Source organism: Crocodylus porosus, unplaced genomic scaffold (assembly GCF_001723895.1).
Source record: "Crocodylus porosus isolate Cpor-Errol unplaced genomic scaffold, CroPor_comp1, whole genome shotgun sequence".
Classification (NCBI taxonomy): domain Eukaryota; kingdom Metazoa; phylum Chordata; order Crocodylia; family Crocodylidae; genus Crocodylus; species Crocodylus porosus.
The window spans coordinates 1,690,292-1,705,032 of record NW_017728935.1 but is presented as its reverse complement, the minus strand read 5'-3'; the positions used below and the strand labels follow the sequence as shown (position 1 = coordinate 1,705,032).

General features: G+C 53.8%; 1 protein-coding gene across 1 annotated transcript in view; it reads right to left on the bottom strand.

Moving 5' to 3' along the window:
- The window catches only part of LRRN2 (leucine rich repeat neuronal 2), an 82,984-nt gene continuing 68,243 nt past the window's right edge, over positions 1-14,741 (bottom strand). Inside the window, exon 2 of the mRNA XM_019546591.1 lies at positions 1-2,533. Within this exon, the coding sequence (XP_019402136.1) occupies positions 92-2,266 (2,175 nt within the window). The 5' untranslated portion in view covers positions 2,267-2,533 and the 3' untranslated portion in view covers positions 1-91. The remainder of the gene's footprint in view (positions 2,534-14,741) is intronic.

Here is a 14,741-nt window from a genome sequence, read left to right as displayed (position 1 = left end):
TTTGGTAAAAAAAAAAAAAAAAAAAATCCAGTTTCTCCTGCCTTCCCTCCGCCCCTCACACTGTCCCCACCACGCTTTAGCAGGGTGACCTTCAAGAGTCCAGGGGCGGTGCTTGCACTTCCACAGCGAGAAGCTTGTCCCCATGCTGCCCTTGATCCCAGGGTTGGATGAAAGGAGGATAGACCACGCGCACCGAGGAAGAACCCGGCTTCCATGGTATGCAGTGGGGGAGCAGCTTCTCCGGGCTCCCAGGCTGTGGCCTGAAGGAACCGAAGCCATAGTGGCCTATGAGGCTGATGGAGAGCAGCAAGATGCAAAGGGCCAGCACCGTCAAGATGCTCTGCCTACTCTCCAGGTACCTATAGCGATAGCTGGCCTCTTTAGTCCTGGCATTCACACAGGCCGCCTTGGTCTGCAAGTCTACAAATACCAGGTGAAGGCAGGCCCAGTACTCAGTGTCCTGGTGGAGCCGGGTGATGTTGTACGTGTGGGTGCCTGCAGGGATCCGAGCTACGTTGGTGAGGTCCACGCTGGAGCTGAAAGCAAAGCTGGACCAGGTGAGGTTGGAGGAGACGGTGTTGAGGTGCGGCTTCCACGTCACCAGGATGTGATAGGCCTGAACTTCCTTCACCAGGAGCTCCAGGCTGTCCTCGCTGACAGGGAAGGAGCTGTTGACCGTCAGCCTGATGGTCTTCGTGTCGGCACCGATGAGGTTGTGGGCCACACACGTGTACAACCCGGCCTCCCGTGCAGTGATCTGGTGAATCTCCAGAGTCCCTTCAGGGTGCACCGTGAACCGCCCATCTTGGGAGTAGGGGATCAACTTGACCCCCGACGGCGTGACCCAGTAGATCTCTGGCTCGGGTTCGGCCAGGGCCCTGCAGTGCAGTGAGATGTTCTCGCTGTCTGCCACCTCCACGCGGGAGGGGAGGCTCCTGGCGGAGATGAGGGGGAGGCACCGGTCGGTCATTTCCCGGAAGGGCACGTCCCGGATGTGCCTCCTCTGCAGGTCCGGGGGCTCGGCGCACAGCGTGGACTGCGGCTCGATGAAGCGGATGTGGTTCTCGGTGCTGTTGACCCAGCGGATGACGCAGTCGCAGCGGATGGGGTTGCTGTGGATGCTGATCTCCTGCAGGTTGGGTAGGGACTCCACTGTCTGCTTATGCAAGGCACTTAGGGCGTTGTTGTTGAGCATGAGGGTTTCCATTTGGGGGAGGTGGTGGAAAGCACTGGGGTGGATGAAGGACAGCTTGGGGTTGTTGGTCACATCCAGCTTGGTCAGCTCCGGGAGGTTGATCAAGGCAAACTTGTCTATGGAAACCAGCTCCTCCATGTTGTTCAGTCCCAGCTCCTTGAGGTGCAGCATGTTGGTGAAGTCACTCTGCTTAATCCTCTGGAGCGGGTTTTTATTCAGGTCCAGGAATTTAAGGCCGGGGACTTGCTGCAGTGCCCGTTTGGGGACATTCATCAGCTTGTTGTCATAGAAGGACAAGCTCTCCAAGCTTCTCAGGCCCTCCAGGGCATAGTCTGAGATCTCCCTCAGGTTCATCCCAGCCAGAACCAAGCTCCTCAGGTTCGACAGCGGCCTGAAGTTCATATCCAAGATGGCATCCACCTTGTTGCCCCCGATCATGAGGATCTCTAGGCTGGGGAGCATCTGGAACCAGCGGCTGTCGACCGTCCTCAGCAGATTCGAGTTCAGGTGGAGTCGAAGGAGGTTACCGAGCCCCGAGAAGGCCCTGGGGGAAATCCTGCGCAGCTGGTTGTGGTTCAGGTACAGCTCCTGGAGGTTGGCCAGGCCAGAGAAGCTGTTATCGGGCAACTCGGCCAGCTGGTTCTCTTCCAGGTGGAGGCTCAGCAGCTGGGGCATGTTCTTCAGGCCGAAGTCCCAGACGCTGGAGAAGCTATTCTGCGACAGGTCCAGCTCGGTGAGGTTTTTCAGATAGTCCAGCTCACTCTGGTCGATCCTCGCGATGTTGTTGCTTTGCAAGAGCAGGGTCTGGGTCCCCTCTGGCAAGCTCTCAGGCACCGTGGAGATGAACAAGTCATTGCAGTCCACCGTGGTCGCCTCCCTGTAGGCGGACCGGGGGGTGTACCATGGCCTGATCTGGCAGATGCACTGCAGCGGGCATTTGACCTTCCAGGGCACGATGGGGATGGCTGCAACAGTTGCCACACAGAGGAAAAGCAAGTTCATTTGAAAGTGTCTCATTTTTAATGGGCAAGACCGAGCTCCTCCCAAGACGAAAACATTCATTGGGCACATCCAGAACTGGGCATGGGGAGACGGCGTGGTGGAAGCAGAGCAAGCAGAAAAAACCCACGCCCCACTAGGCCCTCTACCCTTCACAGTGTGCTCCCAGGGTGCTACTGTCCCCGTGCAAGGCGGCCCAGCCTGGCCTTCCCAGCGGAAGAGGTCATAATACGCTGGGCAACACGTGGGCCTCTAGTCAAAGCTTCTCCTCTTTCTCCTCCCGAAGCCAATCATTTTGGCACGTGGCTGCATGTTTGGGGTTCTTCCTCAAGGTCATTCCTGCAAGAGACCAAACAAGGGTGCGTGAGAGGAGAATCGTGCAAAGGGCAAACAGGCGAGATGGGGGGAAAGGCTGATGGAGAGAACTAGGGGAAGGCTGGTGTCATGCTGGAAGCACCAAGCAGGGGAGATCTGGGCTGAGCTCTTGGCTCTGCTGCAGGCTATATGTGGGACTTTGGAAATACTGCGTCATCTCTGCACCTCCTCCTTTCTATACAAGGGGTCTGGATTCATACTTCTCCTCTCCCATCCTTTGTCTATCTTGTCTGTTCCTTGAGCTGGGCCTATCTCTTGCTAGGTGAATGTGTGATGCCTTGATCTCAACAGCATCTTCTAGACGCTGCTGTCATACAAATGCCGATCATCCCTTTCTTTACTGAGCTCCATTAAAGAACAGAGAAGAGTCTGAATGAAGACCTTGGAAATCAGCACCCTTGATTTTAGTGTCTCAGGGCCTGTTCCCGCCATTGGGATGGGTCCCTTAGCCAACCCAGGCTTCTGGATCTCCATGTTCCCTGGACTTTGAGCATGTTCAGGCCTAGATACCAGGCATCTGGTCTTGGACCCATCTCTGCTAATGTAAATGGCTAATGTTCGAGCTACGGAGGAAAGCAGCTTAGATTCAGTCTTGTTAGTCAGGGCAGAATGTAAGTGTGGTGTAATAGGGTATTTGGAGGGAAAAAAAACAATACAACAAGGCTGTTGGAAGGGGATTTTGCCTTGGAGGCATAAGCCAACTAATTGGGTCAAGGAGAAATGTGTCCCCAAGGGAAATTATCCCATAACTGTTCCCTTCAAAACTTCATGCACCTTCCTTTGAAAGAGCTGCTGTCGGAGCACGGGCAAGGGCACGTTGCTAGGCCAGCTGGGTCTCCGGCCACATCCAGGCAGGCCAGTAGCTCCAGCAGGTCTTTATAAAGGGCTGAAAGAATCAGCCTGTCTGTGGACTGAGCCGGGAACCAAGGGACGGCGATGTGTGAGCACTGGGGCACAAGGAGGTGTGGGGGCTTTCTGGGGACTGAATCCTACATCCAGGCAAACATCTGCTGGTGTGACCCCAAAGCAGGAAGAAAGCTTTCGAAGAGTGATAAAAACCCCTGCCATCCATTCCCTCTATCCAGAGGGACAAAATAAAAGGGGCGGGGGGCAGCTAGATGTAAACTCAGGAAGCGCCTCGTTTGCTGAAGAGGAAGATCATGGCAAATGCATGACTTGCACACTTTCAGAGAGCAGCCTGCAGGCAATCCTTCAGACGCTCCACAGTCAAGTGTGACTAATGCACGGCGCTGCCCAGGGGGGCACTCTAATCAGAGAGGCCTCCTGGGGGGGGCGAGACGTATCTCGACTGAAAAGCCTTGTTGCCCCTTGATTACCCGCCCCCGTGGCATCACCATTGCTGTGATTATTGTGGGGTCCTGCAAGGCTCCCCGTGGAAAGGAGATGAGGGGAATGAGTCAGACTGTCATTGCCCCTTGCCATCGGAAAGGCGGTAATTGCTAGCGGGAACTGTGCAGCGGGGGCTCTGACGCACCAGCTGTTTTCTGGTCTGAATACAGGGGGAGAACGCAGATCTTTTTGGGGGAAAAGATCTGACAGGTTCAGCGCTGGGGGAAACCACTGTTTGCTCACTGAGCTCAGTCCAATCTTCTTAACCTAACACAAGCCATGCCAGACTGGGTAAGACCATGGGTTAACCATCCCTGGAGCCCGTGTCTCTTTGGGGCTCAGAGTGGATGCTACGGGGAAGAGTATTCAAGCAGGGCCTATGCAGACGGATCTGTCCCCTGTTCCCTCTCCCCCTGCAGCGTCTCGCATTCAGAGGCCTGGAAAGTCCTAACATGGAGGCTGCATGCCTAATGATCACGTTTAATCCCCACTGATGGACCTGTCCTCCACAGAGTTGTCCAACTGGTTAAATTACCAGCCTCTGCCAGGTAGCTAATGTTGGGAGATTGGATATATTGAAAATTCCCCTATATGTCCTAAACCTCCAGATTGCTTTCATTTCCCCCATCTGACTCAGAGAAAGGAGGCTTAACTGGAGGGCTGCAGACCCAGGAGACTTGTGAGGACCACAGACATTACAGGCGTGTAAATCATATGCCAAGAACTTTATGCCAACCAAGAAAATCCCCTTCCATGAGCATGCCTTGCTTCCTCAGCCCCCCTTCCAAGGCGTCCTGGTAGGGCTCACCCTGTTGAGTCCAAAGGCATGGTTTTAACCAAGGCCCTTGAAGTCCAAGAGCTTGCGTCTCAACCGCTTGGGCTCGTGTTTCTCATAATGGAGCCCAGGCTCTACTTCTCACACCTTTCCCTCTTGGTAATTTATGCTGCTTACTCTTTGCCACTGACTTTTGTATGGGTGGCTGCTATGGGAAGAGAGGACGCCAGAAAGGGACGAGGGGTTACAGGAGGACTCGGTGTTTCTATGCTGTTGTGTTCCCTGACGGCCAAACCCAGGAGGGAAAGGTGTCAGGTGGCAAACACAGGGAGGAGTAGAGGAGGCTGTTTCAGCATGAGGCTCTCAAGCCTCTTTACAGGGGGCTCAGGTGTCTGTGGGAGCAGGTGACAATGAACTGGGTTTGATTTTCAACTCTTATTCCCCCCCACCCTGTTGGATACCACAATCCTAAGCACCACATAGAAATGGATGCAGAAATGAATAGTAGATTATAACCAAACTCACTGCAAGCAAATGAGACCTGTGGGAAGCAAGAGTAGAGGGGGGCAAGAGCTGGACCCTGTAACCTGCCCCTCCACTTGCCAAAAGAGCAGGGCAGCTCTGGGGCATGGGCTTCTCTACAAGTCACTTATATGAGCACAAAAACACCATTTCTGAAATTCATCTTATGGTATATAGGCTCTCTCTTGCCCCAATACCGACTCATGTGCGCCTCATCGGCTCAGTCCATCATTGACTCTGCACCCGTCACGTCCTCCTGTGCATTTATACCACTTAGCCAAGTACCTCACAGATTTATTAAGACTAAATGAAGGCTTATATAATCAATCCTTAGTTTTCCCTTCTATTGCCTACCCCAAGGCTGAGTTAGGCTTGCCTCAGCTTTAGTTAACTCCTCTTCATTGTGTGCACAGGCAAGGCTTTCTTTTTTTTTTTTTTTCAGAAGAAAGGGAACGCCAGGCATTTCAGTCTGATGCTAATAATCCTCCAGGCTTTACTTTTGGCTCTCACAACAGACTCCCAGCTTTCTGATAAGGGAGCTGAGAATAGCAGTCGCCAGTACTAAATATTATGGCAATGCCACGAGGGGGCTCTGCAAGCACCAGCCACTTACTGCTACACCTCTCATCGCGTGGCAGGACATACCATTACATGCGATACACTGTACCTCTAAAAACCACTAAGCATTTTGGGAACTGGCTGGCTCAGGGAATTGCCAATAGACTGCAAAGTCAACCTTTAGGGAAATGACAGTGTCTGAGTGTGTATATACAGCATTTAACACGAAAAGGGCCTTAATCAAGGATGGGGCTTTAGAGATGCTACGAGCCCATCAATAAATAATGAAATTGCGGCTGTATGAAGCAAGCTCCCCTCTGTGGGCCCTTTGCTAATCACATCTCTTCTTTAGCTTCTCTATTAGCTGCAATTACTAGATCCATTACACCAATTGACTGGCTCCTATGCAGTGCTGGTGCTAATCATGAGTGACAGGCAGGGAATCAGTAATAATGAATGATGGGCAGAGAATGGGTAACGAGTGATGGACAGATGACATTCTGCAGATCTGACTGCTATAGGGTTTGGTGCCTGTGCAGCAAAGCTGTCAGTGTTCCTGGAGTAACCCCAGGGCCCCCTTGAACTACATGCCACCATATCCCTTTGCCAGCCACCGCCCCAAAGCACAGGTGCTGGTTTCAAGCGCTGAGCAATTGCAACAGCAAAGCTGCTGGGCACTGCAAATAGATGAGCTCCACCTACAAGGCTTCAGGGTGAGGAGGAGAGATGCAGTGGGGGAGACTCATCTTTCTGGCCAAGGCTGCAGGAGCTGGATGTCAGCTCCTTATGCCTCATAGGGAGCCACAGGAACAGTGCCAGGCCTGGGACACTTGGAGACTCTGCTAAAGATAAAGCATGCTTGCCTTTGGCATGGGTGTGTGACTGCATTATCTATGCCATCCCCCTCTCCTCACCTTCCCTGCTGGGTTGCTGTAACCATAGCTCTAAACCCTGCAATCTACTTCTCTGTGAAAAACCCTCCTCTGGCCAAAGGGCCAGCCTGCCTGTGCTCTGTACTCTACAGAAGTGCATGCACCCAGTGCAGCAAATATTGTTGGCTATGCTCCCTGCATAAGCCCATGTGCCTGCTCTATGGGGTATCTGAGAACCCCTCTGTGCATATGTGAAGAGCTCATCCCCAACCCAGACACCTTCCTTCCCTTCAAACCCCCACAGCCTGCTGGGAGCAGCCTCTTTATAAAACCTCCTGGCCCCCAGGTGTGGCTCACCCAGGAGCTGGATCCCAAGTGCTCCCCTGCAGCAAAGAAGGCAGGTAATATTTAACCCCAGCTATGCTGGACAAGATTTGGTTATTGCCTCATTCCCTAGCCAGAATAATGGCTTTGGGATTTTTTTTTTTTATATACAATTGAAGTGTTTCCTTTCTTGCTAGTATGCTGCTGTAGAATCTAATGGTGCCCAGTCCCATCCCTCTTGGCTTGGCGAGCTCCAGCAGGGAGGAGGCACAGGTAGCTTGAGGCCACTTTTTTGACATGCGTATTCTGGGGCTGGGCTGCCCAGATCAGGGGGCCTCACGGCTGCTCTAGCTTGTGCTAAGCTGCATCCGGCTGGCTGGAAGCTGGAGATACCTCAACCAGGCCCTTTCCCTCTCTGGCACCTTGAAAGCAGAGATGAGTTGAAAAGGATCTTGCTGGCAGGGAGTGCATCTTGCTCCATGTCTGAGCAAACTGTGTTCAATGTGTCACACGCTGATTTACCAAGGAGCTGATGGGTACTGCAGCCGGCAAGGGAACTCAGCTTATCTCCACGGTTTAACCTGACCTGATTCAGCGAGGCCAGTCAAAGGCCGGCTGGACTCTCTCGCGGTGCATCAAAGCTTGTTCGTATCAACTGACATTTATTTAAGGACCCGCTTATATTGCCGCTTAGCTGCAAATTAGTGTCCAGGTGGGATTCTGCACCAGTTTCCATTACTGGTTTGAAATGCTCCTTCAGGGTTATCAGTAGCACGTTCCCATGTCAAGTCCTTCCTAGTCTGTCAGCCATGGAGGCTCATGCTGTGTCTCGGGTTCAATTCTGGGAGACAGCTGGATGGTACCTAGTGAGCTGTGCTCCCAGTCACAGCAATCAAGCCATCTTCTTTTCTCTCAAATGCTGAGATTAAAAAAAAACAGCAGCCAGACCTGAACCCAGCCCTGGTCTTTGATTTCCAGCTTCCCTCTGACATATGCTGTAAAATAGGAATCAACCCCCGCCGCTGGGGCTCTCCCACATTTCAAAAAAGACCCTTGCACGCCATAAAAAGAAAAAACCAGCAAACAGGAACGGGAAGGAAGGGTCCTCTGAAAGCCACTCTATTTTACGGCTCCCCTGCTGTCCCTATAAAAGTCTTCCAATGCAAGATTTATTCAGCATCGAGTCACACCAGCCCCTGCACCCGAATCGATCCCGTGCACTTTCCCACTGTGAGGGCACTGGCTTTTAAACCACCTCCCGAAGAAACAGGACTCAGGAAGAGGCAGGCACTATTGCTGTTTGCATCTTTCCTGATGGACCTACATCTTTCTTTTCAAGTGTGTGGGCGCTTCTGCTGTGGTGAATCTCCCGGGCCACTGCAATACTACAGCAATTCTTTCCTCTCAAAAAAATAGCAGGGATGAGCATTTTCTGTTTCCCAAGATTGTGAACAAGAGCCCAGGAAAAGAACAGCCATTCAAAGCCAGCCTGTGGGACAGAGGCAGAAGCCCTGGTTTTTTGTTGAGAACATTTTGGGCTCTGCATTGTCATTAGATGATTGTATTTTTCCCGTGGTTTTTCAGAGCCCCAGGATTGGCCTGTGGAACTCACTGCCACAGGAGACTGTTGAGTTCAAGAGCTGATCAAGGGATGCTTGGGGGTATCACAGGTTGGGACTTGTGCATATTCAAGTTCTTCCTTCAGGCTTTAAATCAACCTCTAAGTCTTAGAAACCTCCATGAGACTTAGGGTGATGGGACTGTTTACCCTGCATCCATCTCAATGGTGTGTTTTCACCTTCCTCTAAAGTCCCTGGCCACAGTCAGAACAAGGATGTGGCCCTGGATGGAGCCAAGGTCTGATCAGATCAGGTGTTTCTGATGCAACTGTGTATTAATATTACTGCAGTGCCTCCATCTGAGGCTTGGGCCCATTGTGCTGGAGGCTCTTGGCTCAAAGTGCTGGCATGGATGAGGCCTCGGGAACCTCTCTACCAAAGAGAGTTGGGCTAAAAGTTGATTTTCAAGGGTCCCAAGGGATACAGCTTGAATGCTGAAACCTTCCACATAAGTCACTGCGCATCGTGAAGTATGTAGGTCTGGATCTGTGTAACGGCATGGGGACCAGCAAGGACCAGGTCCTGCAAGGTGCTCACAAGCTCCTTCCAAGACGTGGTCATCCATGAACACAGAGCAAGCCTCAGAGGGATGCGAGTGTCCACTGTGGTCAACCAGGTTTGGCCATGTGGCCTGGATGGTCCTAATGTTTGGGCCAGCATGCTGTATCCCTTGAGCCAGACAAAAGCTGCAGAGTTGTGATGCAGCCCCGGGGATTGTGAATGCCAGCGTAGTTCCCTCTGTCCTCACAGCCACTACCCTCTACCCCCACTTTGGTGTAACATGGTCCCACCAGGGCCACGCCGCTCTTTCACGCTCCCTGCACATCCGTGCTGGCACGCAGGCCCTTACACATCTCAATCCCACATCTGCACGTATGCTTGCAACGCCAGTGCTGCACCAAAGTGCCGCGAATGCTGGTGGGCGTGTGAGCGCTGAGCCGACGAAGGCCATCAGCATTCGAACCGCACGGCACCTGTACGCTCCGTAATTGCTGCCAAGGGGCCTCCTAATTGGCTGCAATGCCGTGAAGAGGTGCAGGATCAGGCGGGGAGGTGCTGAGGTCTCCCTCTCTTCTGTTTGCTTCCCTTTTCCTCCTCTGCTGACCCCTGCTTGCGCTGCTATCTCCTCCTGCACCTTCTTTCTTTCCCAACCATACCTGGGGCCTGCCCCCACTCTAGGCCTTTGCATTTCTTCTCTTCAGAGCTCCTCCATTCACTGCCTGCTTCTCTATGACTGAGACACTCAGGCTCACGCGCTGTCTCCCCCCGGTCGGCCTGCTGCTTGCTACCCCTCCTGTTTTCGACCAGCAGCAGGGAGTCTGCACACGACCGTTTCCAGAAGCTGGAGGGAGCAGGACTGGGTGCGACCGTGCCCTTCGCTGCGGGTGCGTAGAGACGAGGTAAACCAATGCCCTCTCCACCTTGTCGTCCTTCACCTTTTGCCTGCATGCTCCCCTCACCCCATCAAGACTGCCCTGCTAACCATTGTCTGTGGGGGAGCCCCTTTGGTCTCTGCCAGCTCCCAGCTGTCCCTTCATTTAACCATCCAGTGATTCAGGGCATCATACTATTTAATGCATTGCACTACAGATAATTTCCTAATGCCAATTAATTACCTAATGTCAATTAATGGAGGCTGAGGAGACCAGTGAAAGGAGGGATGGCAAGACATTTGCAGCCGGAACAGGGAAACTGCTTAATGTACAGGGTGGTGATGGTCCGGGACTGCTGAGGTCAAGGCCAGCGCCGCGGCTGACTGCAGCGGGGCCAGGGTTTGTAGATGTAGGGGCCGCAGTTCTGGGGGAGGTCTGCCCCTGCTCTCAGGATGCTCTGGGTTTATCTTTCTTAGGGGAAAAGTGTCGACTAACTGGTGCTAAGGTCCTGGAGAAGACAGGCAAATTCTAGCTCTAACAGGTATTAGCTAAGGTCAAGGTAAACCCAGTGCCCCCGTGAGTCTACCTTCACCAGCTACCACATGCAAACATGAGCTTTTATTCCCAGCAGCGTAGACTTGGCTCAGAGGAAAGGCTGAAGGAGCGATGCTGTCACTATGCGTGGAGGTCTGTGGAGCTGGTTCCATGCATGGCCCAGCAGCTGGGGGTGTTGGGTGGCTGCAGAGCAGAGCAGGCTCCTAGGTTGGTTTGTTCATGTTGCCAGATGAGCCCTCAGGTGATAGGCAGAGCACCAGAACAGAGCTGGCAGAGGCTGGAGCGGAGGGGTTTTGGCAAAGGGTTCACAACCACCCTGCTTGTGAAGATCAGTCCGTGCTCCACAGCCCTGAGTCACCGCCTCATCCCTGCTGCAGTCCTGGGCACAAGACTCTCACAACAGGGCTCCGTCCCACGCTGCAGCGCCTCACAGCTCCGTGCCTGGTCCTCCTGGCCCTCCCCCAGGCCTGCGAAGGCACTTCAACCCGCGGCTGTCCTCCTCCATGCAGCCAGCTCTGCTCACAGGTCTGGATCCTGCCTGATCACCCCTTCTGGTCATCACCTCCTGCACTGGCAGAGGTGTCCCCGCACAGTGTTGAGCGGGAACACGCGATAGCAAAATAATGGACATCAAAAGCTAAGTAAAAACAACTCCTCATCCATAACGTCTTCTGAAATCTGCAACACCATCTCAGCTGCCCCGGCAGGTGAGAGCAACTCTTTGCACTAGCAGCCTCGCTAAACCCATTAGCAGCACGTTCCCTGTTTATTTAGTGAAATGATTGAGTTTAGCACTTTACCAGGATAATGATAATGGCTTTTATTTACATAGCACTTCTTACTCACTCTTACTTTCTCTCTCCCTCTGACACACACACACGCGCGCGCGCATGCGCCTTTCTTTTGTGATGTTTCCCAAGATCACAGCTATCCTGCTTTAAATTCACACCCTTCCTCTCTTGTGGAAGGATTTTCAGGTGCAGACAAGCTCTTCTTCTGTGGATGTGTGTGCGTATGAATGCATACACCTACGTATACGTGGATGTATGCATACATGCACACAAATACACACACACATATAAATATGCATATCCTTCAACACATGGACCAACACCAGTCTTGGACAGATCTAAGGAAGGTAGATCAGTCAAGGGCTGTTGGCTAGAGCAGCCAGGGATGTAACCAACTGCTGGTGACTGGAGGGACGGCTCTTACACAGGCCCCTGTTCTTTATACGCCTTCTCCAAAGCATCCGCTACTTGCCGCTGTTACAAGCCGGAGCCTAGGCTAGGCGGTCCTCCGGTTGGAAGCGGTACGGCTGTTCCTCCGTCCTTGACTTCTGACCTTCAATATGAACCTCTCCCACTTGAGCTAAAGTGGTGACTTTGCAATGCAGGCACTGGGGGCGGCGTGTATGCGGTCACGCTAGGACAGGATACAAAACAGGCCGTGCGAGGATATTCCATACCTGCTTCTTTCCCCAGTCCCTCGCTCCCTCGCGCTCCTCTGCACTGCTTACCCATTAGCATGCACAGAGGACGGGGAGCCTTCTGTCTGGGGCTCTAGGCAGCTCCTTCCCCCTCTGTTCTCTCACGTTGCCATTGTCTTCTTTGAGGTCCCAACAGGTGAGAGCTTGTTAACACTCCAAACCACGCTGCTCTCCCTTGCAGAGAGCTACGGAGGAGGTGGCCCTAGGTAAAGCTCCATCAAATGCGCTCCCCGTAGATTATAAAGCATTAGGCTACAGGACATGTCCTCTCCTTTCTCTCTCTCTCTCTCTCTCCTGTCCTAAATTGATCGGATAAGCACTTGTTCAGCAGCTCTGGTAGGAAATGCTTACAAGCCACTTAGGCTTTTATCATCTGAAAAGCTGCCAGGTTCTACCACCACCATGTTGTGACAACGCGGCGCAAAGGGAGCTTCTGCGCACAGGACCCAGGCACTGGCAGGGGGGCTCCTGCAGCAACCCGGCCGGCTGGCTGGGGTGAGGGGGAGTGTGGGCAGGTCTGTGCGGGCTGGTTGACATCCCGCGTGCCTAGCCCCAGCAGTTCAGCACAGCCTTTGCAACCCTTGCTGCTGCGTAGCTGGAAGTCAGTAGGTAGATTTTTAGCCCCTGGAACTAGGAAGACTCAGGCCTCACTGCAAATGCTGCTGATACAGTCGCTGAGCTGGGGGGACCGTCCGTGCTGCAGGCAGGCCCCCTCACACCCGCATGGTAACACCTGTAGGACCCAGGTGTCCATTGCAGCCCTTCCATCACCCTCGCACCACCAGACCATTGCAGCTACACCTGCCCCATCCCACCCACTTCATGGAGCAAGCCACACACACCCTCACCACCCTCTCTGTACCATCCCTCTTTCCTCGGCACTCGCTGTCTCACGCCCGCGCCGTTACACCTACACCATTGCATTCACAAGCACTCCCTCCTACCCACATCTTCACTGTCATGTAGACTCCTTCGCTCTCACACCCACAGGATTTTAGCAGCGTGCTGCTGGCAACACCCAGCCATGCAAAACAGCTCCACAATAGGCAGGTTTTAACATTGTGAACCTGTTTCCAGAGTCCACGGACCTCTGGATCTTGGGTTGGTTCTTCTTTCATTACCAATTGTCCTTCTGTGCTGACCCTGCCTGAATAACATGACAGCTCCTTTAGCCTCCCTGCTCTATATCAGCTCCTCTCCAGAATGAGACGTCACCTTTCACTCTTGGGCTTCCTCCTGCTGTCAGCAAAGGGACTGGGTTTGCAAGGTGGGGAGTGGGGGGGCACATGGCTGCCACAGTGATGGAAGTGAAAGCTGGCGCTGTTTTTAAACAGAGTTTGTCTTTGGCATCCAGGTAGAAGCTCAAGTCAGTCTGGACCAACCACAAGAACTACACGACCAATACGTGCAAGTTGTATTGCCTCTGTATAAACTCATGGAGATCCAGTTCCCGCAGACAGGGCATGACCTCGGTGGGGTCTGTACCAAGTCACAGGAAAAGGAAAAGGAGAACCACAGCTCAGCAGACATGGCAGTGTATTAGGTCACTAGGGCAGGCCCCTTGAACATGGTGCATGGAAAGGAGGAGAGCAGTCCTGCTCACTCCTGTGTAGTCTGTACACATTGTGCTTGTACTTATCTCCCCACGTGCCAGTGCTGCCAAAGCACCCTCATACTGCGTGCAGCTTTTGCACGCTGGCACCCGCTGGGATCTTGTGGGATGAGCACGGATTTAAGCCAAGACGGGTGGGACCAGGCTCCGCAGGGATGGGCACCTCCAGGAGGGCACAATCATAACAGTCCAAGTTCAAGGTCCGTCCCAGGTCTGGACAGCTCACCAGAGCCATGTGGTTGAGGTGCCTTGTGTCTGTAGCACGTTGGGGAGTGATGCAGCCAGCATCATGTTCAGGCGCGCTGGGCTCCCCAAGCCTGGGAGCCGGCCTGCAGCTGGGTCCAGAGGAGGCCTTGGGCACAAGGCTGGAGGAGGGCCGGGCAGGAGGTTGTTATTCCCTTCTCTGCCGTGAGACGGAGCTCAGCTCCTGAGGTCGCAGCTTCACCCTGTCTCTCACCTCACATTCACATCAGTCCGGCTTGGTCCGTAGCAAAGCGGGGGCGGACGCCGCTCTCTCCCCGCACAGCGCAGCACTCTGAGGACCTGAGTCTTCCTCAGGGCAGGCTCTGTCCACCCCGGGCTCCTGCCATGAGCTGCCTCTGGCTCTTAAGGCCGTTTGGGAGGCTCTGAGTGGGCTGAAGGCAGGTCTGTCTGAATACGAGACTGCCGGCGGGGTCTCAGAGCTGCCCCCGCTGCGGGCACGGCCCTGGGGATGCAGCGGTGCCGTGTAGGTGGTACCACGTGCTCTCCCCCCTCCCCGTGTGGCAGCAGAGCCTGGGCAGGGAGCCTGGCTACAGAGCCTGGGTTCTCATTGCCCAGCCCCTCAGGCTGTTTTGCAAGGCCTACTGCAATCTCCTGGCCTACGTGGAGCAGTCTGCGCCCACGAAGGGTCAGACGGGGGGGTATGTGTGCTTTTGGCATTAGCTTTCCACCCCTCCTAGGCCTCCACGGCTGGACAACACCTCGGCAGCCCTCTGCCAAGGCGTGGGGTCTAGGCAGCTGGGAGAGCGATGCCCTAAGTAGAAAGAAAGGGCAAGGTTACCCCCAAGGATCAGGGCCACGGGGAACGAGGTGCCAGGAAGGAAACCGGCAGAAACCTGCTGACGCCCCCCCTCCCCCTCCC